This window comes from Mytilus trossulus, chromosome 2, assembly GCF_036588685.1.
Source record: "Mytilus trossulus isolate FHL-02 chromosome 2, PNRI_Mtr1.1.1.hap1, whole genome shotgun sequence".
Classification (NCBI taxonomy): domain Eukaryota; kingdom Metazoa; phylum Mollusca; class Bivalvia; order Mytilida; family Mytilidae; genus Mytilus; species Mytilus trossulus.
In genome coordinates, this window is record NC_086374.1 from 73406570 (window position 1) to 73431630 (window position 25061).

Genomic DNA, 25061 nt, shown 5'->3' on the forward strand with positions numbered 1-25061 from the left:
TGTACAATCCAAGATGGCGGTATACCATGTCTCTGCTTAAACTAACCAACAAATTTGCAGAAATGAAACCTTTGGTGAAAAAGGAGATATGTTTGTACCATGTTGAGCCAAAATTCACTTATCTATCAGTTTGCATTAAAAATTCAGGATTAATGCGCTATATTGTAGACTAATTTAAGATTTCCAGAAAACCGGGAGTTATTTTGGTAGTACCTGTGTTTTCAAGATCAGAAATTTCTTGTTAGACTTTAAACATTGGTCAAGTTGAAAATTGGCATGTAGAAAGCCTATGAAAGGTGATAAATGTACAATTCAGGATATACCTGGTTTCTTGAAGTGTAACTTAAAAAATATTTAGAAAGCTGGGAAAATTTTAAATTTGATTGAACAGATAGGGATTTTTAATTGGTGCTCGTTCCGAAATGTTGGACATATGCAGTACGTTATTACCCATCTTTTATCAACTTTCGTTTTAATATTAGCTTGATCTTAAAACCGGAAGTTTGAATTCCAATATGTCTGCGCCCATGTATCTCAACAAAACGCAGTCTTAGCGTATTTTTCTGTAACAAAGTCACATCGTAAGTTATAAAAACTACAGAAATCAAGTAATTTAAGCATTTATATTGTTAATTACATCAGTGCGTTTCCCAACGACCAATTGCAATGATAGTCGCTAATTCATGGACAGAGCGGTAACCATAAATAATTTTATTTTTTATTTAAATTTCAAAATAGTCGTGCCAGTTGTGTAAAAATAACCTGTCTCTAACAAAGGATCAATCTTGCTAGCTGAACTTATAGCAATAAAAATGGTACTGGATTACATAAAATCTTTTTCAAAAGAGCAAATTAATACTTTAACTTTATTTTCGGACAGTCAGACCGCATAAGGTATCTGAACTCTCAATTGGAAAAGTGACAGCTATCATCAAACCATTAACGAAATCAAAGGGAAAATAAAAAATTTAACATGGATTTTTAATAAACTTAAACTGGACACCAGGACATGCCAACATAAAAGGAAATGACGAGGCAGACTCCCTGGCAAAAGAAGCTGCTAATTTAAAAGAAGCAGAAACACTAGCAGTTGATGACATAGTGTTTAAAAACAAGATGTAAAAAAAGCAGCTAGAAATTCTGTTACAAAAAAATGGCAACGCAGATGGGAAAATAGTGATACTGGACGTCATTATTTCAGATTTCATCCCGAAGTTAAAAATAAAGTTAAAAAAGACTTCCCATCAAAAAAAATGTACAACATAATCAACAGTTTACGAACAGGTTATTCTAAATTAAATGCATACCAATTTATAATAAACCAGCACATCAACTCGGAAACCTGTAATCACTGCAAACAAAAAGAAAATGTACAACACTACCTTTTTGAATGTGACCTGTATTCAGATGCCAGAGACAAATTATTTCATCAAATATACTTCATAACAGGACAAATTCCAACAGATCTAGACAATTTATTAACAATCAATTTACCAAATGCAGAATTATTAATCAACTATTAGCAGAGTACATAGAGGAAACAAACCGTTTTAGTAGATAATTTGATACAAATTTCTTTAATTTTTTTATATTTTTAATTTTTCATGCCATTTCAATTACCTGATAAACCATTTTTTAAATTTATTTCACTTCATACAACATGTACAATAGCTCTATAATATTTTTAAAGCGCCACCTACAATATATAAGTACAAAGGAGAAACTACAATAGTGATAATTATTTTACAAGAGAGGATAATTTACAAGAGAGATTACTCTGTCATCACGACAAAGATTGAAGATTGAAGATCATTTCATGACATTGCATTTTTCCTTTCGATCTTATCATTTATGCAATTTTACTTCTCCAACTTTTCCTCATCCCATTTGGTAGGGTAGTAATGCCTTTACCGTCAAGTCTCATTTCTGGCTACCGTAAGCGTAAAATTATATTTGCTAAAGTTTTATCGTCATTCTTCAAAATATCCTTATCTTGATTCGTCAGTGATCTCAAATAATTATCATTACCATTATTTCGAACAAAATTAATGTGATTCGTCAAAATTAGACGATTGTATTATGGTCTATACATGTAATTATAAGAAAGTGTACATTTTATCAACCATATATATGCACCAAAAAATGATGGTAACATCCTCTGGCAAGAATTTATAACATTAGTTGTCATAAGCGTGATAAGTTACATGTACATGTACCCCTGTTAGACAATTAACAATAAGAATATTCCCTCTAATGTGACATCTATATAATAAATATGAGATAAAAGAATCAGAGACAAAAATTTCTGAACACATATAATATAGATTGTTGAATAATGTGAAAGAAATTTGATGGTGTGAAATTTTCTTCAGAATATGGACTCTGATGAGGAAGAATTCACCTTTGAGAAAAAGAGACCAATTCTTTATGGAAGCTTGGAAGAGAGAGAAAGACAAAGATTAACCAGTCAAAGAACAACTGGATCCTTGTCAAGTGATGCTATAGAGGCAGGGAAGGCTGCAGGAAATATAAATATTACACAGGGTAAATTAGCAGTAAACATTGGTCTTTATGATTTCAAAATGCAACTACATGTATCAAAATAAGTACCGCAATAATTCAGCAACAAAACATAACAAAAACAAGTACATGTACTATGAGTACAATTCTGATGTGATAATGATACATTTCTGATATTTTACATGATTACACACACTCCATAAATACTCAATCATCAATGGATATCCATTTTAATGAATGAAGATCTAGATGTTTAAATGTTTAAATCACACATGAATGATATAATTAAAATGAAAATGTTTAAATCACACACGAATGATGTATATAATGAATGTAAATTTCTTATTAAAATGTAATAGATATACCTCAAAGAGAGAAATATTAGAAAATAAAATAAATGTTATATTTCAAATACAGCGTAACATTACCGTTGATGAAAAAATATCTCTATTGGTCAATAATAACTCAGCATTATTACTAAGACTGTCTTCCTCTTTCATATCAGAGTGTCTAAATATAAGAAATAGTGAACTTATATGATACATAATTTTGTAACTTTTCATAATTTAACATGATATGTTATCATGGAACCTTTCATTCTACCATGTCAATTATTATAGTTGTATGTATAGGTCTTAACCATTTATTGTTAATGAGTTTGTGCCAATAAAAATATTTGTATTTGTATTTGTATTTGTATAAAAATAAATGAAAATGTTTAAGTCACACAAGAACATGAATGATATAAAATGAAATTTTATAAATCACACACGAATAATGTATAAAATGAAAATGTTTAAGTCACACGTGAATTGTAAAAAATGAAAATGTTTAAATCACACATGAATGTTGTATAAAATGAAAATGTTTAAATCACACACAAATGATGTATAAAATGAAAATGTTTAAGTCACACATGAATGATAAAAATGTCCCTTGTCTACACTTTACACAATTTAAAAGTGGTCTAATGATGTAGTTATTGGTATTTTCTTTGTTTACCTCAAAATGTGTTTAATGGTTTTATTGTGTATTTGGATTGCTGTCCTAATAGATTCAGATAGTTCCAACCATTTAGGTCAAAGTGTTATAAAAGCCAGAAGCCAAACAACATTTAGGCTGACCCTTCGTCTGACATGAAAAATGCAACAACAAAAAAAGTTTTACTGTTGGATCTCTTCCCAGTAAATTGGCGCTTTTGTCAGAGATTCGTTTTTTTTCTTTCAAATTGTTAGTACTGATGTAAAATACAAGGTAAAGAAGGATTGATAGAAAAAGGATAGATTCAATGTAATCAAAATGTATATTGTTTAATTAAAAGGTGGAACATTTGACCTGCCTGATAACAAAGAAAGTCAAGCTGAATTATTAGCAGAATTAGAGAAGAAAAAAAGGGTAATGTATCACAAACAAACTTAACTTTTAAATGTCAGTGAAAAGTTCTAATAAAGAAAGTCAAGTTGAATTGTTAGCAGAAATAGAGAAGAAAAAAGGGTAATGTATCACAAAGAAACTTAACTTTTAAATGTCAGTGAAAAGTTCTAATAAAGTGTGGGGTAAAGGTCATATGTGTGCCTTGATGTTCAGACAGAAAGAAAGGTTTGAACTGCATTTAATGCAATTTGGTGTGTTTAAAGCCCTTTTGTGGGATTACCTCCCTTTATATATTTATAGGAACACTCACACCCAAAATTTGAAAGCCAAGGATGTATAAGTATTTGGCTATGTGAGGAGCTTTATGATAAGAGGTTACATTAAAGTATACCCAAAGATGTCATAGGTTAACTTGACATGAGCCAGTTGGAACCTTAGTTGTTTAAAGGACAAGGTAAGATAAGGTCGGTTTTTGGCGCCCACCCCCCTATTTTCTCATTTTTTAAATTCTGTTTTTGTAAAGCTACTAATTATCTTAAATATTCCCTGAGGTATGAAATTTGTTTGGATGAACTTCAAAACCATTAATTTTAGCAACTGGGTGAGGTGAGGGGGTAAACCTTCTGTTATTATTCAAATATTGTAATGATTATTTACTTTGAAGGTGTTCCTTACAACAAATTTTTGTTTTTTTAAAGTGCCTGTGCCAACCTGACCCTGGCATTTTTTTATTCCATGTCATGAAAACTGTTTTAGCTGTCTAACATGTCTAAATCGCCATAATTTTCTCTGAGTCAGATAGGCACATGCTTTTAAATTTCAGTGGCGGATCGAGAACTTTTCCTTAGGGGGGGGCCAAAATTTGAAAAATGAGAAAATAGGGGGGCCAAAACCCAGCCTTATCTTACCTTGTCCTTTAGAGATTGATCAATGAAGCAATTGGAAAATTCATTTTTTTTTAAATTAGAAAAACAATCTGGTTCTTGTTATTTCTTCTCTTGCTCATTCTTTATGTGTATTCAAGCTATAATTTATATAATTTGTAAACTATTAATTATCTCCCTTGAATTTTACAGGCAAGACAGATACAGGTGTCTACTGATGATGTGGAAATCAAATCTAATTTACGACAGCTGGGGGAGCCTATCTGTAAGATTATTAATCTTTTGTACAACAGATAAACATTATAAGTTGGACAGTAATGCCCTTTATCACTTACAGTAGATAACAATTTTGAACAAACTATATGACTATACATATAAGACTTTTTCTTGTCCAAACATCTAATTAACACTTTCTAAATGATAGCTACAAAGTTCTTTTATTACATTTAGCAGAACAAAAGTTCTAAGAGTTAGAAAAACAGCGTATTAAGTATAGAAATTGTGATCTCAGTGTGGAATTACCAATGATTAAAATAAAATACAGTTTTCATATAGGAATGCAATGTATTTTTGAAAATCTTATTTGAATATGGTCATTGATGTTACTATCATATAGTGATATTTTTTTCTGATGATTTATAAAAAATATTAAAGTATTTGATTAATCAGGGGAGATATTTTAGATTATAATTTTTTCAAGATTTGTCTATTTTATGATACATTTATATCTAGGTAAAAAATATGGTTACTCTGTTTGTTCTGTAAGTAAAGAACTTGTTTATTGAACGTAAACATCACACTATAGATGCCAGCTTATATATGAAATAGAACACTTGCAGACCTAGTTCTGGTTATAGGGAAATTCATTTTTTTTTACATAAAAATTAAGATTTGGTTCTCAAATTTAGAATTTTAGAATTTTTGATTTTTGAAGTCAGGAAGTACTGAATTTTTAATTTTAAGAATGAAGGTTGTAGTTTTATAAGAAATAATTTTTTTGATAAAACAGAACAAAGGAAAAAAATAAGTTCTACTTTTGTTAATAAAATATTCCAAAAATTGTTATTGTCTTTTTTTCAGGTTTGTTTGGAGAAGGTCCAGCAGATAGGAGAGAAAGGATGAGAAATATTTTAGCCACGATAGGTGAAGATACATTCAAGAAAAAGAAACAAACAGAAATAGATGAAAAGAAAAAGAAAGATGATGTAATTTAACAATTAGATACAGTAGACATTCAATTTAAGTTTCAATAGATTTCTTCTGCAGTCATCCTCTCAGTTTCCAATTTTTTTTAATTTCATTTTTTTTCCATGTAAAAGAAGCATTATAAAAATCAGGAAATGTGGTATGATATCCAATGAGACACTAGTGAAATATCTGTTCTCGGCAAATGATTGGTTAAAATTGACTTAAGACATCAAGTTTTATTTGTTTCTATTGAATTTCCTATTGTGGCGTTATGTAAATGGGCTACCTATCTGATAACATCATATATGAAGGAACACAACTTTCTGCAAATCTTTGAAAACGATTGATAAAAATCATCAAAGAAACATATTCCCCCACTACAACTGGTATATTACGACATTTCTCCACTCTCAACAGTTATTAAATTTATTTGTTTAAAAGTCTCTGCAAGATTCGTGCTTCAGATTTAAGAATTAATCTGTCTCTAGTTGAGAAATATTGTAACTTACTTTTTGCAGTTGTAAAATCTACATATATATATATTTCTGCAAGAGTTTAAATGACAAAGATATTAGCAATAATAAGTGCAATAAAAAAAGGTCAAAGTTTCAACCTTACATAAAGCTTTTAAAATAAAGATAGCATATTTGAAACCAGATTCTTTCTGTTTAACTGCTATATTCCATGTTTTAAAATAGATATTTAGCTTATTTTTTCTTTACTTTATGTTGAGCTTTCAACTTTTGTCGAAAAAAGCGAGACTAAGCGATCCTACATTCCGTCGGTGGCGGCGTCCACAAATATTCACTCTGTGGTTAAAGTTTTTGAAATTTAAATAACTTTCTTAAACTATACTGGATTACATCCAAACAAGGACAGAAGCTTGTTTATGATCATAAGATAGTATCCAGAAGTAAATTTTGAAAAAATAAAATTCCACTTTTTCCATATTTTACTTATAAATGGACTTAGTTTTTCTGCGGGGAAACATTACATTCACTCTGTGGTTAAAGTTTTAATAACTTTTTTAAACTACTCTGGGTTTGTACCAAACTTGGACAGAAGCTTGTTTATGATCATAAGATAGTATCCAGAAGTAAATTTTGTAAAAAAATAAATTCATTTTTTCTGTATTTTACTTTTAAATGGACTTAGTTTTTTTCTGCGGGAAAACATTAAATTCACTCTGTGGTTAAAGTTTTTAAAATTTTAATAACTTTCTTAAACTATCCTGGGTTTGTACCAAACTTGGACAGAAGCTTATTTATGATCATAAGATAGTATCCAGAAGTAAATTTTGTAAAAAGATAACTCCATTTTTTCTGTATTTTACTTTTAAATGGACTTAGATTTTCTTCCAGTTAACATAACATAAAGTCTGCAGTTAAAGTTTTCAAAACATTTATTTGATTCATTAACTATCCTGGATTTTTACCAAACTTGGACAGAAGCTTCTTACAATCAAAAGATAGTATCAAGAGGAATAATTTTAATGTTTTTTTCCTCATTTTTGTTGAGTCTGTGATTTTCAGCTTAAGTAGGCGAGACACTGGGTTCCGCGGAACCCTTACAAATTTTTGTATTAAATTTGACTTTCGATATAACTATATCTGCTCTTTTTTACTAGTCGATAACATCAGGTATGTATGTGTCAAAATATTGTCTGCAGTGTAGAAACTTTATAATGATTTTAAATATTTGTTCAATGTTATCCACTGTGGAAATAAAATATTTTTTATTATCCTATTTTGGAATATTACAGGAAAATATTACATGGTACCATGAAGGACCAGCTAGTCTAAAAGAAGCCAGAATATGGATAGCTGAATACTCTATACCAAGGTATAACATACATATTTTATTAATTAAATTCAAGTTTAATAATTTTCACAATTTGGCATTTACATATATATATAGTTGAATAATTAATAGGACCTGTAAACAAGCTATTAGCTTATATTAATCCGTTTCCAAGGTAGAACATACATTCCAAGATTCATACGAAATTGCATACTTAGATTTATAGATCATGGATGGTTTTTCAAACAATCTCAAGTTTATCCCCATTTTGCCATTGACCTTATTAATGTTTACATTGACAATAGCACAATCACCCTTATTTATTATCTCAAGCGAGTAACATGATATGAAAAATTATCACTAAAAAAAGATCAAAGGAAAAATACACAAAATATTGATAATTTGTTTAACACAGTTTCTTGACTTAATTTTATTGTATCAGACTATTATAAAGTTGATAATTTTAAAGATATTTTTAACAGAATGATAAATATAAGTACATATTTACATTGTGATCCTGTTTCAATTTAATATGATAGTATCAGATTATTACATGGCATTTTTCATATCGCATGTATTATCAGCCCTAGGTTCAATATCAGCCCAAGAGCCTCATGGCTCATGGGCTGATATTGACCGAGGGCTGATAATACATGCGATATGAAAAATGAAATGTTATGGTCTTTTTATCATATGCTTCAACAGTAGAGAAAAATAACAGATTCATTTACTGATACTTTTACGTGGTTCCCGAAAAGAAGTTGAAGGAGTAAAATGTTCACGGACGTCGGAACCAAAATGTGCTACATTTAATATATCATATGACTCAACAGAGAGAGAGAAAAAAAAACCACATTTGTTTATGGACGAATCGACAAAAAATTAATTCAACAACATTGTTTGGAAAAGGTTAACTTTTTTAAAGTAGCTTTCTAAATTATGTTTCAGAAAAAATTAAAAAATGCATTTATTTAATATATATATATATATATTTTTAATTTAATTTAATAATATTACACAATATACTTTCCAGTATTCAAAGAATTGTTTTGTACACTACTTTGTAATGTTTTTCACTGAAAACGTAGCATTGAGGTGTATTTTCCGGAATTTGCCGAGAATCACCAGAATGCCATGTGATAACGTTACGGAAAGGCATGTGATAACAATCGAAGCATGTGATAAACTTTTCATATCAGCCCGCTAAGCACCAATTCGAAAAATATGGAAAATACCTTAATTTAATGCTATTATCATACGGTAAAAATCATATGTTATTTAGTCTAAGTATATGATAAAATCAGATATAAACACGAAAGTCTGTGATTATAGAAGATTTTTAAATTCATTCATTTTCAAACTAAAAAGTTTGATAGGTTGTATCTTTTTTAATTGATAAATAGAGCTAAAGAAAGAATAAGGAACCAAAAAGAACATGTGCAGTTATCATCAGCTCAAAGAAATGCCAAAGTTCAGGATCTTCACAAACGTGTTCGAGTAAGTAAACAACTTTATGAAATGCCAAAATTAAGGAAACAGTTTGGGTCAGTAAGATTCATTCTTAAATATTATTGGCTGCTCAAAAATATGAAGATGTTCAGATCTTTATAGGCAGGTGTGGTTTGTCAGCAGGTCAGAGTAATGCAATGTTATATAGTTCTAGATCTTTATAAACATTCATTTGTGTAAGATATCTTCTTTACATCAATATTCAGGAGATTTAGTATGATTACTTATAGCAAATGAAGATGAAATTTTATATGAGCTATAATACTTTTAGAATTATAATGATGTTTGGCTGTTTAATTTTCAGTGGCCAATTTAAAAAATATATGTTAATTATTGATATTAACCTGCTATTTTGATCATAATGTGAACTAGTCATACCCCAAAGTGTTCAAGACAAAAACTCATATAAAATATTTTTTGAATGATTATTTTGCTCAAATCAAATTAAACTTGTGCAAACATTTTGTTTTTTTATGATTGTAGGCAATATCAAATGAATGCAGTCAGATAGGAGATGTTAGACCTTTATCATTTTGTATTTTTATGATTTTAGGCAATATCAAATGAATGCAGTCAGATAGGAGATGTTAGACCTTTATCATTTTGTCAATTTAGCCCTGATAGTAAAATGTTAGCAGTATCATCATGGTAAGCCAGAATAATTATGTAAATCAATTTTTCTTTGAAAAAAGAACAATCACAAAAATACTGAACTCTGGAATATTCAAAACGGAAAAATATTATATAAAATGTAATGAAACTTTTCCTCATTATTGAAACACCTATATATGCAGTCTAATTTAACTTTGTTAATCATCTCTGGGAAAGATCTGTACCTCCAATGTGGGAGGTCGTGTGTTTGATCCAGGCCTGGTCAAATTAAAGATTTGAAAATTGGTAATTGCTACTTCTCTGTCAAACATGCTGCAGTTAAGAGAAATAACAAACAATAATTAGTGTAGATTAAGAATGAGGTGTCACTTTTGAACTTGCACTTTGATGACTGTGTTTCCTCTACACCAGTTGATTAAAACTGTTTAATTTGATGAAACAAATAGCACTTTGTTCAGAATTTTTAATGAACTAACATAGGCCAAGAGAAACTATTACTTTATAAGTCATAGTAAAAGTATAATTTAAAATAATTTAGAAAGAATATTTAGCCAAAAAGGACACTGAATGCTTTGTTTTGTTTCAGGTCTGGTTTATGTAAATTATGGTCTATTCCTGATTGTCAACTTATAAGACAACTTAGAGGTTTGTTGAACTGTTTGTACTAGATAACTGCATTAACAATTTAAAAAATCATTGTCAGTGAATTTGTTTTCCTTATTGACATTGAAAATTCTACACTTTAAAAATTTTTCTCACAAAACCTTAGTTGAAATTGATATTCAAAATGTAAAGTACTGTAAATTCACAAATTTTTTTTTTTTTTATTATTGCGAAAAATTGTGATAGAGTTGTAAACGCAATAATTTAAACTCACATTTTAAAATATTTTATATGAATTAAGCAGGATTCTTCCCAAAATCGGAAATATTAAACTCGCATTTAAGTCTAAAATGACAAAATCGCAATAATAAATGCACGCAATAATTTCTGAATTTACAGTAGTTTGTACCACAGTTGAGTACTACACCTTACACAAAATTTGATCATTTTGAGGGAATTACAATGTTTTTCTGTATAAAAATACAGAAACAAAAAACATTTTCTGTCACATAACAATAGTGTTTGTTTGATGCAAGTTTGGTAGTTGAGAATCTGAAATTGGAAAACCATGAATATTTCTTATGATAATTCGAGAGATGTGGTTTAATTGTGTAATATATATATATATATATATAAGAAAAAGTTACGTAAAGTCCGTATACTGGTAACATATAAGAAAATTATTAAAAGATAATAACGTTTTCAATGCATCACTTTTTTACTAGTACTTTCACTGCTTCCGCAGATCTTCAGGTAATGTGACTTGTATTATTTTATTTATATACAAGTCACATTACCTGAAGATCTGCGGAAGCAGTGAAAGTACTAGTAAAAAAGTGATGCATTGAAACCGTTATTATCTTTTAATAATTTTCTTATATATATATATATATATATATGATGTTTTGAAAATTACTCAATGAAAATTCAGCTTTCATTTACCGGTATATTTAATTTTTCTGAGCAAGAACTTACATTTTCATTAGTAAAATAATAGACTGTTTACAATCAACCGTTATGTAGAGTTTATCTGTTATTCACAAAAAGGACACCCTGCTCACTTAAAGTACATTGTCAACTTACAGCAGTTAATGTAAAATTAAATGGTGAAAAAAGCAATTGGTATTACTGTGAACTCATTTATTTTTGTGGTTATAAATTTTGGTTGATTTAGGAAAAAATGTATTTTCCTTGATATATGATTTCTAAAAAAGAATAAATTTGCAAATTTGTATTGTTGTTTATTTTATAAAGGCATTTTTATGCCCTAATTTTACTTGACAATTTAAAAATAATTGTAAAAAATGTAATATTAAAAATTGGTCACACATTTGTTTAATTTTTGGGGAAAGACGGCTTCAAGCCGTCAATCCCCTATGGGGTTGACCAGAGTGACACTCCCTCACATCATTCATTTTGTTTTTATACATGTTATAGTGTGGAAAACCCCCCAACAAATCTTACTTAGATTGAAGAGAAGGAGACCAAGAAATGAATAGTTTGACTTTAAACACATTTTTACACATTTCCCTTCTGTTTCTCACGAAATTATCGTATCTTGAACTCTCCTTTACACTATTTACGTTTATTTTACGATCCGGAAAAATTAGTATGACGAAATATTCTAAATATATCCAACCTACATTGCATTTTATAGTGACGTCATTCTTGGAAGAAGCAGGAACATCCTTCACCAGTTCACCTGTTCACTGGTTATTTAAATCATTCTTAGAGATCGTGCACTAATTACGAATTTGTATTTGTTAAATCTAAACATAATATTGTTTACTGTAGATGATTTAAACATCAACATGCAATACTTTAATTTGTAGGTCAACAACTTTCAAAATAAACAAAGATCGTGGGGTTACATGAGACAGGGGAAAGGAACGATTTTATTACTTTTTTCGGGTCTCACTAATTAGAGACAAGAAGCGTCAAAAAGCGACAAGAAGCGTCAAAAAGCGACAAGAAGCGTCAAGAAAAGACTATGTAGCGACAAGAAAAAAATATTCTTCTTGTCGCTAAAATTCTTCTTGTCGCTAATTAGTGAGACCACTTTTTTCTGTAAAAATTCTGAGAATCTTCCTCCAATTCAGGAGCACCTCAATTGATGAGTAATTATCCACTAAAATAAAAGTTAATGTATTTTTAAAAACACTTCAAATGTGACATTTCATTGGATTAGTAGTCTTCTATTAAAATGAATTTTTGTGTACCTACATAATCATTGTAATGGTAAAAAAAAATAAAAAATGGCATTTTGTAGTAACATTTATTATTTACAAATATTTCAAAATTAAGATTTGGAAACAAGCTTCACACAGTTTACATCACTCATATTGTTTTATATTAGTACCTGTTTCCCTGTGATGAGAGTTGTAACTCAGAACTTTAACAATGGAAATTTAAAACTGAATATATTTTTCAGTCCACACTTTCTATTTAAAAGAAAAAATCCAAGAGTATGTCACAAAAAATGGAAAATGGCCCTAGCCTGCAGTTCAGTGGTACACAATCAAGATTTCAAAAAATATTGTAGTTGTTGTGAAATGACAGAATTCAGTTGAGATTTAGATAATTAGCTATCAACTATAATCAAATGTTTAGATTTAGAAGATGCAGATCTCTTCCATTGGTCCAAATTGAATCCTAAACTAAGGAAATGAAATTACATAAACAAAAATTGATTTCAATATTGTCAACCTTTCTACATGTTCTAGCTGTTCTCTTTTTCATTCTTCATATGAAAACTATCAAAAGATACCCCCCCTTTTCCAAAAACATAATTAAATAGAAACAAGGGCCGTCTTTCCCCTCAGAGCTATTCAGCTCTTTGATTGTTTTTACTAGTTATTTTGTAAAATAAGTATTACTTCATATCTTAACTAATTCAAAGATTAATTATTTCTAATAGGACACAATGGTAATGTTGGAGCTATTGTCTTCCATCCACAAGCCACATTACAGTTAGATGACAAAAGTTGTTGTATGGCCTCATGTGGTCAAGATGGCTCTGTCAAACTTTGGAATTTGGTCAGGTAAAAAGTTTGTCTGTCAAGATGTGAATATTGGTACTTTCGGAGAACAATTTCTAATTCTTCTCACCAAATTTTTCAATGATGCTTTTTTTTTATAACAATAAAGTTGAAATAATGAACCTGCTTCTAAAATGTAGGTTTTAAAGTTCCCAAACAAGACACATTTCAATATATGAATATGCATATCTCACCTACCAGTAAAACTATATGAACATTTTGAGAGATGTGTCCATCAGTTTAATTGATCATAGAAGCAATAATAATCTTATTTATTACATCACCTGCCATTATTTATAGTAATCTGTTACCTAATGTATTTACTTTCAGTGATGAACCAGTAGCAGATATAGAAGGTCATGCCCCCTATAGGGTTTCCCGATTGGCCTATCATCCCTCAGGCAGATTCCTTGGTACATGCTGGTAAGGTTAATACAGATTTCATTATATTAATTCATTTTGAAGATATTTTGCTGTGAACAAATTGCAGCTGGGTGAACTTTTTTATCCGTTTATTCAAGAGGTAATATAAAAAAAATTGTATTCAGTCTTCTTTTGTTATTTTACACCAGTAAAGTCTTGAAACGGTTCAAGGGGAAGATTTCTCACAAGTATAATAGAAAATAAGTTAAATTGGCTAAAATATGTTATTACATTAGTTGCAATGAATTACATTGATTCCAGTTAAATAAAAACCTATAATTTCACATGTGAAATAAACGTTGTTATTTCACTCTCTGACGTCATACAACAATAGGTGTTGTCAAGACGTCAATAACGTCCTATCAAAACAAATTGTCAATGCGTAGGAAAAACATATAGTTCCTTACATTTTCTTCATTAATTTCATTAAAAAAAAGCCATTTGCCAATGTAATAAAAAGAATAACTTATCGCCGTATTTGAATATAAAGAATAAGACAACTTGTAACCGAACGCCGCTATAGAATAAACTGGTGCTGCTCACTTGTTTAATCCATGCGTCGTTCAGTCACGTGTTGTCTTATTTTTGATATTCAAATACGGCGATTAGTTATACTATAAAAAATTAACCTCAATTTAAAAAAAATGATATTCAATATGAATGGAGAAAGATTAACATGTATGTTATTTTCAGTTGACTAAGATTTTAGCTAATTGTTGCATTACAACATGTACTGTCAAGCCTGCAACTTTTGTTGCAGAAAGCTCGACATAGGGATAGTGAACCGGCGGCGGCGGCATTTGCTAACTTTTTAAAAGCTTTATATTTTAGAAGGTGGAAGACCTGGATGCTTCATACTTTGTATATAGATGCCTCATGTTACGAAGTTTCCGTCAGTCACATGTCAAATGTCCTTGACCTCATTTTCATGGTTCAGTGACCACTTGAAAAAAAAGTTCAAATTTTTTTGAAATGTTGAATTCTCTCTTATTATAAGTAATAGAATAATTATATTTGGTATGTGCGTACCTTGTAAGGTCCTCATGCCTGTCAGACAGTTTTCACTTGACCTCGACCTCATTTCATGGATCAGTGAACAAGGTTAAGTTTTGGTGGTCAAGTCCATATCTCAGATACTATAAGCAATAGGGCTAGTATATTCGATGTATGGAAGGACTGTAAGGTGTACATGTCCAACTGGCAGGTGTCATCTGACCTTGACCTCATTTTCATCGTTCAGTGGTTATAGTTAAGTTTTTGTGTTTTGGTCTGTTTTTCTCATACTTTATGCAATAGATCTACTACATTTGTTGTATGAAATAATTGTAAGGTGTACATGTCTAGCGGGCAGATGTCATCTGACCTTGACCTCATTTTCAAGGTTGAGTGGTCAAAGTTAAGTTTTTGAGTTTTTGTCTTTTTATCTAATACTATCAGTGTTCCAGCTAGGCCGTTTTCAGAGGGCGCGGCGCCCGCCCTTTCCCGAATAGCGGCCTGTGCCCTTTTTACAGTTTCCAGGGCACACTGCCTCTTTTAAAGATGGATTGCATATTAATTTATTCGTATTGATATGATACACTAATTACTAAATTTTACCTGGGGAAAAGTTTATGACTTTGTTTACGACTCCAAGATAATCAACGGTTACAACTGGTGTCATAATCTGTTGTTATAGGTAATCCGTTTATCGGATGGGTCATTAATGATCATCAACATTAATTCATGCAATTAGAATCTGTCAGTCGGCAATTATCTTTTAAAGAAATGTGCATACAACAACTTGGGCACAATTTGCGATGTTTACCGTAGTTTCATGGAGGAAACGTAATGACAGAAAGTTGAAAACCATAATAAATTCGTTGAAGACATTGTTTTACTTGTTTTCCGTGAAATAAACAGAAAATTTAGACGTATTTGTCATTGACTGCCTTCATTTTTGATATGAAAATAACAAAATCGGCCGCCATATTGTGATCATATTTACATCTTATTTACGTACTGTTTATAATCCTCCAAAGAAGGAGCACACCGGAATAAAGAAAGATAACTCAATCTGATTTTTTTCCTAGCATTGAGTAACCCATTTACATATTCTAAAATATGTCTACATACTTCTTGCTTAAGAATATATATGTTTAGGTATTTATTTTGAGTTATGGGAAAAGTTAAAGAGGGTCTTAGTAGCAGTGTTGGTAGGGTGCCTTGGTCATCTTTTTCTGTATTCTTTATTTTTGATACAATTTAAGCACAGCAGAGGTAGAAAGGTGAAACTGGTAAAATGTGGCAGACCATAGAAACAGTATGAAACAGGTCACCTTTCAAAACATACTGCATATAAAGTTCAACTGTGCCAAGCAATGATAAAAAAACTTGTGTGACAAGCTGCTTGACAAGTTTTTCAGCCTTAAAAGTAGAAAGATAGAGTTCTATATGGGCTAATGATGTTGTTCTTGTATAACCTGTGATTCAATAAACGAATAAACACAATGTTTGATTAACATCTTTTATTAAAATATGCCCTTTTCATATTATCATATCGTGCGTTAAATGCCCTTTTTCAGGATTGGCACCCTGCCCTTTTGAAATCCTAGCTGGAACACTGACTATATGCCATAGGTCAACTATATTTGGTGTATGGAAATATTTTATGATCTATTTGTCAGTCGTGCAGGTTTTATTTGACCTTGACCTCATTTTCATGGTTCATTGCTCAGTGTTAAGTTTTTGTGTTTTTGTCTATTTTTCTTAAACTATAAGTAATAGGTCAACTTTATTTGTTGAATGGAAGCATTGTTAGCTGTACATGTCTGCCTGGCATGGTTCATCTGACCTTGATCTCATTTTCAAGGTTCATTGGTCTTTGTTTAGTTATCTTGGTTAATGTTAATTTTATGTGACAGTTTTTAATAAAGCTTTATACTGAGGACTATCAACATAATATCAATGGTAAGTAAAGAAGGCGAGACATTTCAGCGTGTGCACTCTTGTTTTAAGTTTACTGAGATTTAAGCTAATTTTTATTTTCAGTTTTGATAATTCATGGAGATTATGGGATTTAGAAGCACAAGAGGAAATTCTTCATCAAGAAGGTCACAGTAAACCAGTGTATGATATAGCATTCCAGAATGATGGGGCTTTGGCAGCAACAGGGTAAATATTGAGACACCAACCCAATGACAAACAACATATACAGGGCAACTCATACCCTTATAAACATAAAAGTGTCATGTCATAAGTGATAAGTGAAGAAAAATTAAAGATAAATGAACAATGAGAAATTTTATGTGCTTATTTTTCTTAAAGAATGAATGCTGTTGACAAAATTTGGACTTTCGGTCTAGCAGATATATTATGTTTCTGTTTATTTTTGTTTATATAGGAATGAATGCCTTTGGGAGAATTTTGGATTTACAAACTGGTAGATTTATTATGTCTCTGTTTATTTGTTTTTAGAGGAATGGATGCTTTTGGCCGTATTTGGGATTTACGGACTGGGAGATGTATAATGTTTATGGAGGGACATTTGAAGTCAATACTTGGGATTGATTTCTCTCCTGATGGGTAAGTTTTATATGCAGTTATCTCCCTTTCAGTCAAATATTAAAACTTTGCTAACCGGAAATCTCAGTTTAGCTATATTTAGGGCGCAAGTTCAATTCAAGGAAAGTTACATCCCAAAACATATATAATAATTTAGCTATATCTATCCCTTTCAATGTCTTGTAAGTTGTATTGAAAGCATTGTTCAGAGTCTGAAAAATCATTAATTTTAGTTCTAGAAAATTAAGATAATATAATTCAGTGTTTTCCATAGTTCCTACAAAGTAACCTTGCAGCAGCTACTCTTTTTTCTTAGTAAAGATTTTGCCCCATATACTATATGGACATCAAATTGATTGTTACACTTTTAGGGTCGATCTATGTTGATATCTTCAAGTTAGATCTATAAAAAAAAATGAAGTTATATTTGCCTGGGAGATGGTACAGAAAGTGCCAATAAGTAAAGCTATATATAGAGTAAAAAAATGTCAAAATCAGTAATCCATCAAATTTCATGCTAGTATTTCAATATTTCATAGATTATCTTATTTTAAATGATGTGATGTTCTATTTATAGATACCATGTCGCCACAGGAAGTGAAGATAATCAAGCCAGGATCTGGGATTTACGGCAACATAAATGTGTATATACAATAGCAGCTCATACAAATCTAGTTAGCAAAGTTAGATTTCAACGTAAGTAATAAAATTGAGAATGGAAATCGGGAATGTGTCAAAGAGACAACAACCCAACCATAGAAAAAAAACAACAACCAATTTGTGTAAAGGTTTCAAAATATTGTTGATTGTCATTTGAAAAATCAAAGAGACAAGATTACTTTTTATGAATGAAAAATTCCAGTTTGGACTGTAAAAGGTTTGATGGTAATAAATATTTTTGGACATTACATAAGTTAAGCCATTGATACTAAATCTGGCATTTGAAATTTTCTCTTTAAATAAAAAAGTTTTGTGTATAGTTACAAATTGTTGTATATTTTACCTGTACAATTTTCTGTTTTAGCTGACCACTCAAACTACTTAGTTACATCATCGTATGATGGCACAGCCAAGGTAATATTAAAGATTATATTTAATGTAGTACCTTATAAATTTCACTTGATCAAGGCAACTTAATCTTCTTTGTAAATAAAGGACGATGTTATTCAGGAAAAGTGATATAGAAAAAAAAGTGTGTACATGTATTACAATTGTTAGTCCGGCGGCTTTGTGAAAAAATGTGCACATCCTGTTACAAGCATGAAATTTGGCATAGATCTTCCTTAACTTTTACTCTTTTATTTCAGATAGGGAGGCATTTGAAAAAAATGTCTCACTTCCGGTAAAATACAAAATGGCGGACGTCATACTTTAATCAGCCAAATATGGAAGGCTAGGGTGTAAAAATGTGTTATTATCATGCTACTATCATAATATTTGGTACCAACCTTTGTTTTTTACAAAGGAGTAGGGGCATTAAGGCCTAGTTTTGGCCTAAGAAAATGAAATGTTTGATAACTATTTCAAATTGGCACATTATGTTTAGAAATGTATAGGGTCAAGAAATATAAATGAAATACATCAAGATTTTTATCTGATGACGTCACAATTACGTCATAATATGTACTGTTTTTCACAAAAACGATGAAAAATACAGAATTTATGCAGTTTTCTGACTTTATTTCCGTTGTGGAAACATCCTGCGCAGCCGAGAAACAACAAAATAATTTGACAAAAGCTTTATTATAACTATTGGCATTATCTCACCAAATATAAAGTTGTTTCTTGGATGCGCACATACTTTTTCAGTCTAAAATAGACTTATAATTTGATGAAAAACAAGGAAAATCATGAAATTTAACAAATTATGCAAATTAGGTTATGATTTGTTGCCATGGTAACTTGTTCGATGTCAAATTTGTTTTGTTTTTCTTAGTACCTTATACTTTAGACAAGTTTTCAGTAATTTAAGAATATGTATAATAACTTTAAAATTTGTAGTAATTTTTGGGCCAAATAAGGGCCTTATTGCCCCTACTCCTTTTGGATAAATTTAATAGATAAGATGTCTTCAGAAACCCCACTTCCAGTTAAAATCCAACATGGCAGACATTGTACTTAAATAAGCTCATTTTTTAGGGAGGGTAATTGAAATGTGTTTTAACGTATTACTACTATCCTTACATTGTGTAGGATTCTTTCTTTGGTGCTTCTGATGGCTAGAATGTATAAGACATATGTCTTAAAAACCCTTACTTCCGGTAATAACCAAAATGGGGGACATAGAAATATCATTTTTTTATTCTAATTTCAACTTTTTTCAAAATGTAAAGAAAATGATTTTATTTTGTGCTGGTCATTATACTTTTGGCTTTAAGTTATCCCCAAAACCACTTATTCTAGCATGTTGTAAATGTTTAGATATAAAGTTGACACTTCCGGTAAAAATATGACGTAAATTTCAAAGATGAGTCCTCAATCTATTCCTTCGATGTAGTTTTGGATAGATTGATTAAAACAAAACAAAATCACTATAGTATTAAAAAATATTTAAAATCACTACTATTTGGCCAAGAATACATGTTTATTCACAGTCACCACCACATGCACACATCGCAGTGCATGGAATACCCGGTTTTCCACATTAAAAATAATCGTGGCATCCTTTCTTACATCCATAATGTACAAGCTTCTGAAAAAATGATGAGGTCTCAGAAAGAGTTTTTTTTTCCCTTCGCAATCCATTAATGACTAGACTAGGTCGCATAAGAGTCAATCCCAAGCTTGTCTCACTAAACACCTGCATTAGTATATTGCACGTTTTACATGCTTGAAAAGACTAGGCCAAGTCGTGGGAATAGCCTCACTTATAATGAGCTTTCCATTTTGTGCAAAAATTGACTTTCTTGCTTCGTTAATCATGTTAGCTCCATCTGATAAGTTTGTGCGATCTGACAATAAAACCCCGGTGATTAAGGCTGATCAATCATATTTCTTTATGTTAAAGTCACATCTTAAAATACCATCAATGTCTCCCACACAGTCTTTTTTTCCTTTTAAAGCAAAGAGAGAACCCTATCACAACCGGTAAAGGTATGGGTCAGAAATAAGTGTGTGTGATCACTCATTGCCTAGTACATTTGAAAGGCCATTGATAGATATTAATCCAAAGATTTTTGCCTACCCATCCATAAGTTGTCTGCCCCTATGTCATGGAATAGCGAAATAGTATTGACAGCATCATCAGTGACTGTTAATCATGACTCGTTTAATTTCGTGTTTCACTGCATCAGACACATGCACCATGATTTAAGTGTCAGTCTCTTTATGTGAACATGGTGCTACACTTAAAATACATCACATGGTGGATAAGATAGAATATCCTGAGCATTTGTTGCTATAAATACCATACTCATCAAAGACTTCATCCACTCTTGTTACAGTTTCAAGGTATTTTATTAAGGTAAGAATATAATACCCAATCATCATACTCTTTCGGAAACACTTTTAAACTGTAACAACAGTGGATGTAGTGTCAGATGTGAACATAGCCAATACTGGTAGTTTGAAAGCTGCTAAAGGAAGCAAGAGCAACATTTAGGGGAAAGGGAATACACAGACGAATCCAGGATTAAAAACATCCTCAAAATTGGCAATGTTTTCTGAGAGATGACAACAGTAAGAAAGAACTTTTAAGTTTTCATTCACAGCAGCTTGCTCAATACAATTTTGAGTACAAGGTAGTTGAAGCAACAAATGCTCAGGATGTTCAGTGTTATTCAACACTTGATGATGTTTCAAGTTTAGCACCATGTTTACACGAAGAGGCTGACACTAGAATCAAGATCGATGTGTCTGATGCGGTGAAACACAGACTTAAATGCGTCATGACTCAAACAGATACTGATGTCATTGCTGTTTCGCTATTCCGTGACATAGGGGCAGACAAACTTTGGTTTGCATTTGGAAGGGAAAAAGTATAAGATATATATCAATCAATGACCTTTCAAATGCACTAGGCATTAAAAGATAACACGTTTGCTGGAAAAGGAACTGCGTTGGTGACATTTATGGAGTTTGAAGATGTGACTATAGCATTTAGAATGATGATTGACCAGCCAACATCACAATTTGGATTTGATAAGTTTAATGTCATTGAAAACGATACGTGGTTTTGTTGTAAGATCGAGGAAAAAAAAAGAAACAGATTTGGTTAACAAGGCAAGAAAATATGTGTTTTTGGAATTTAACGATGTGAGAAACAATACCACAGTCTTTGTAAATGTTGGAAATCAGGTCTCCGATTGAGAATTGCGGCCTAACGAGTATGGTGACTGGGTATTATGTCCTTACCTTAATAAAACACCTTGAAACTGAAATACGAGTGGATGAAGTCTTGGATGCGTATGGTAGTTATAGCAACAAATGGCCAGGATATTCTATCTTATACACCACGTGATGTATTTCAAGTTCAGCACCAAGTTCACATTTAGAGGCAGACACTAAAATCATGGTGCATGTGTCTGATGCAGTCAAACACGAACTTAAACGAGTCATGATTCGAACAGTCGTTAATGATGATGCTGTCACTACTGTTTCGCTAGCTATTCTGTCACATAGGGGTAGACGAACTATGGATTGTGTTTGAGAGGGCAAAAGACTTTGGATTAATATCCATAAATGGCCTTTCAAATGCACTAGGCAATGAGTGATCTGAGTGATCTGACCCACTTATTGTTATCCATGCCTTTACCTGTTGTGATATGGTTCTCTCTTTGCTTGAAAGGGAAAAAAGACTATGTTGGAAACATTGATTGCATTTGAAGATGTGACTTAAACAAAAAGAATGATGATTAATCAGACTAAATCACCAGGGTTTTACTGTAAGATCGCACAAACTTAACAGATGGGTATAACATTGTTAACGAAGCAAGAAAATAACTATGTGCGCAAAAGGGAAGGTTTTTTGATGCTATCCCTCAACTTGGTCATGTCTTTTCCAGCATGTAAGTCATGCAATATACTTAGGAAGGTGTTTAGGAAGACGAGCTTGGGTTTGGCTCTTATGCTACCCACTCAAGGCGAGGACAAAGAGGATAGCTATTTATAAACTCTTTTTGAGACCTCATCATTTTGTCAGAATCCTGTACATTGTGGATGTAAGAAAGGATACCGCGGTTATTTTTAATGTTAAAAATCGGGTATCCCGTGCACTGCGATGTGTGCATGTCATGGTGACTGTGAATAAAAATGTATTCTTGGCCAAATATTAGTAACTTTAAATATGTTTTAGTATTATGGTGATTTTATTTTGTTTTAATCAATCTATCCAAAACTCTACATCGAAGGAATAGATTGAGGACTCATCTTTGAAATTTACGTCATATTTTTACCGGAAGTGTCAACTTTATATCTAAACATTTACAACATGCTAGAATAAGTGGTTTTGGGGATAACTTTAAGCCAAAAGTTTAATGACCAGCAAAAAATTAAATCATTTTCTTTACATTTTGAAAAAATTTGAATAAAAAAATGATATTTCTATGTCTGCCATTTTGGATATTTAAAGAAGTAAGGGTTTTTAAGACATATGTCTTAAACATTGTATCCATCAAAAGCACCAAAGAAAGAATCCTTCACAATGTAATGATAGTAGCAATACGTTAAAATACATTTCAATTACCCTCCCTAAAAAATAAGCTTATTTAAGTACAATGTCTGCCATGTTGGATTTTAACCGGAAGTGGGGTTTCTGAAGACATCTTATCTATTTAATTTATCCAAAAGTAGTAAAAAACACAGGTCTGTACCAAATATTATGATAGTAGCATGATAATAACACACTTTTACACGCTAGCCTTCGATATTTGGCTGATTTAAGTATGACGTCCGCCATTTTGGATTTTACCGGAAGTGAGACATTTTTTTCAAATGCCTCCCTATCTGAAATAAAAGAGCAATAGTTGAGGAAGGCCTATGCCAAATTTCATGCTTGTAACAGGATGTGCACAATTTGTCTGAAATATGCTTGCAGCCGCCGGACAAGATGTTGTCTTCTACCTGAACTTTAAAAACAGTCATGAACAGATTATATTTTTTTTAAAATAAAACATGTAATGCCATTTAGTCATGCCAGAATTGAAATATTTATAAAGTATTGAAAGAAATTAAATGTTGTCAATATTTATAAACAATTTCGTGTAACCTGTTATAATAAAACAATACTTCCTGTCAAGTCAGATGAACTATAAGGAATAATTGGAATCTTCATTTTTAAAGAACGATTGAGGTTTGTGCTTTTAAGGTACATTGAAGCCAAGATAGGTTCTGAAGCCTCGTGTTTCTTTTTTTATATCAAGAATAAAATAATAAGATGTGGTGTGATTGCCAATGAGACAATTGTCCAATTGGACCAAATGACACAGAAATTAACAACTGTAGGTCACCCTATTGCCTTTGACAATGTAAATCCCATACTGCATAGCCAGCTACCAAAAGGCCCCAATACGACAGATGTAAAACAATACACCACTTTTATTTGCATTGAATTTATAAACACCATTTGTGTGTTTAGGGCATCATCACTTCCTTTCCATGTTGAGTGAGTGGTTGAAAAAAAAGTGTGAATTATTTTGCATATGTAAATTCTTACAGTTGATAATCACTGCTGACATTAGGAAATACTGATTAAGTACCTTTGGTACAAAACTTATATATAGTTTATCCTGCATAATGACGACCAGGAAGCTTGATGAACTTCAAAAGTGCAGAGATACAGACGATCTCATCTATCTGGTAAATGATGTCAAAAAGATGTTTTATCGACAAATTTTCTGGTGGAGTATATAACTAGAAAGTGGTCTATTCAAACCAGAAAACTAACACCAGATTTATCATATAACTATGTACAAATATGATATACAGCAAAAAAATGACAACCACTGAATAACATGCTCTTGACTTAAAACAGGCACAAACAGATCTAGAAGGTGTCAAACTACTGATATATATACTTTATTTATAATGATATACCCTTGTATCTGAGAACAATTTATTACTGTTATATTTCAAGGCCAATTTTTATTCTTCAGGTTTGGGCTCATCCTACATGGGGACCTTTGAAGAATCTTGCTGGACATGAAGGGAAAGTTATGGGAATAGATGTTTCTCCTGATCTTAAATACATTGCTACTGCATCATATGACAGAACATTCAAACTATGGGCATCTGAACTGTCTGGAGGTTTATAGCATAGGTTCAAATTATTACCAAGTGGAACATGTGCAAAAGTAAAAGATATATGATCTTTGAAAAGAAAGTAAAGTGTTGTTCAGATTCTGACTGGAACTCTTGTGAAACGTGACATTTATAGATAAAAGTTGTTGAATGGATGGTGGAGAATATAAACAGTAATTGCTTTAGATAGCTACACAAATAAGTGTGAAAATAACATTGAAATCATGATTTTGACAGTCTATAAGAAGACCCATGTAATACACAGATCTGTTGCTCACATTATATCACTCATGTCTTGTAATAAAGTCTTATCATAATAATAATGTGTTTGATA

At 31.2% G+C, this 25061-nt stretch overlaps 1 protein-coding gene across 1 annotated transcript; it reads left to right on the plus strand.

Annotated features, from left to right (window-relative positions):
- Window positions 1-467: 467 nt before the first annotated feature.
- LOC134707972 (U4/U6 small nuclear ribonucleoprotein Prp4-like) lies at window positions 468-25061 on the plus strand. The gene is made up of 16 exons (XM_063568163.1): window positions 468-581; window positions 2373-2544; window positions 3842-3915; window positions 4971-5043; window positions 5859-5983; window positions 7729-7808; window positions 9170-9263; window positions 9829-9923; window positions 10474-10532; window positions 13408-13531; window positions 13859-13951; window positions 16979-17101; window positions 17405-17512; window positions 18069-18187; window positions 18516-18565; window positions 24583-25061. The coding sequence occupies exons 2-16, from the start codon at window positions 2376-2378 to the stop codon at window positions 24739-24741; spliced, it is 1545 nt and encodes a 514-aa protein (XP_063424233.1). The 5' UTR covers window positions 468-581; window positions 2373-2375; the 3' UTR covers window positions 24742-25061.

Bases quoted from the DNA above. Each gene is read 5' to 3' on its own strand.
- LOC134707972 (XM_063568163.1), top strand. From the start codon at position 2,376: ATGGACTCTGATGAGGAAGAATTCACCTTTGAGAAAAAGAGACCAATT. The intron at 9,264-9,828 runs GTAAGTAAACAA...TTATGATTTTAG, and splicing joins ATCTTCACAAACGTGTTCGA to GCAATATCAAATGAATGCAG. The intron at 17,102-17,404 runs GTAAATATTGAG...ATTTGTTTTTAG, and splicing joins GGGGCTTTGGCAGCAACAGG to AGGAATGGATGCTTTTGGCC.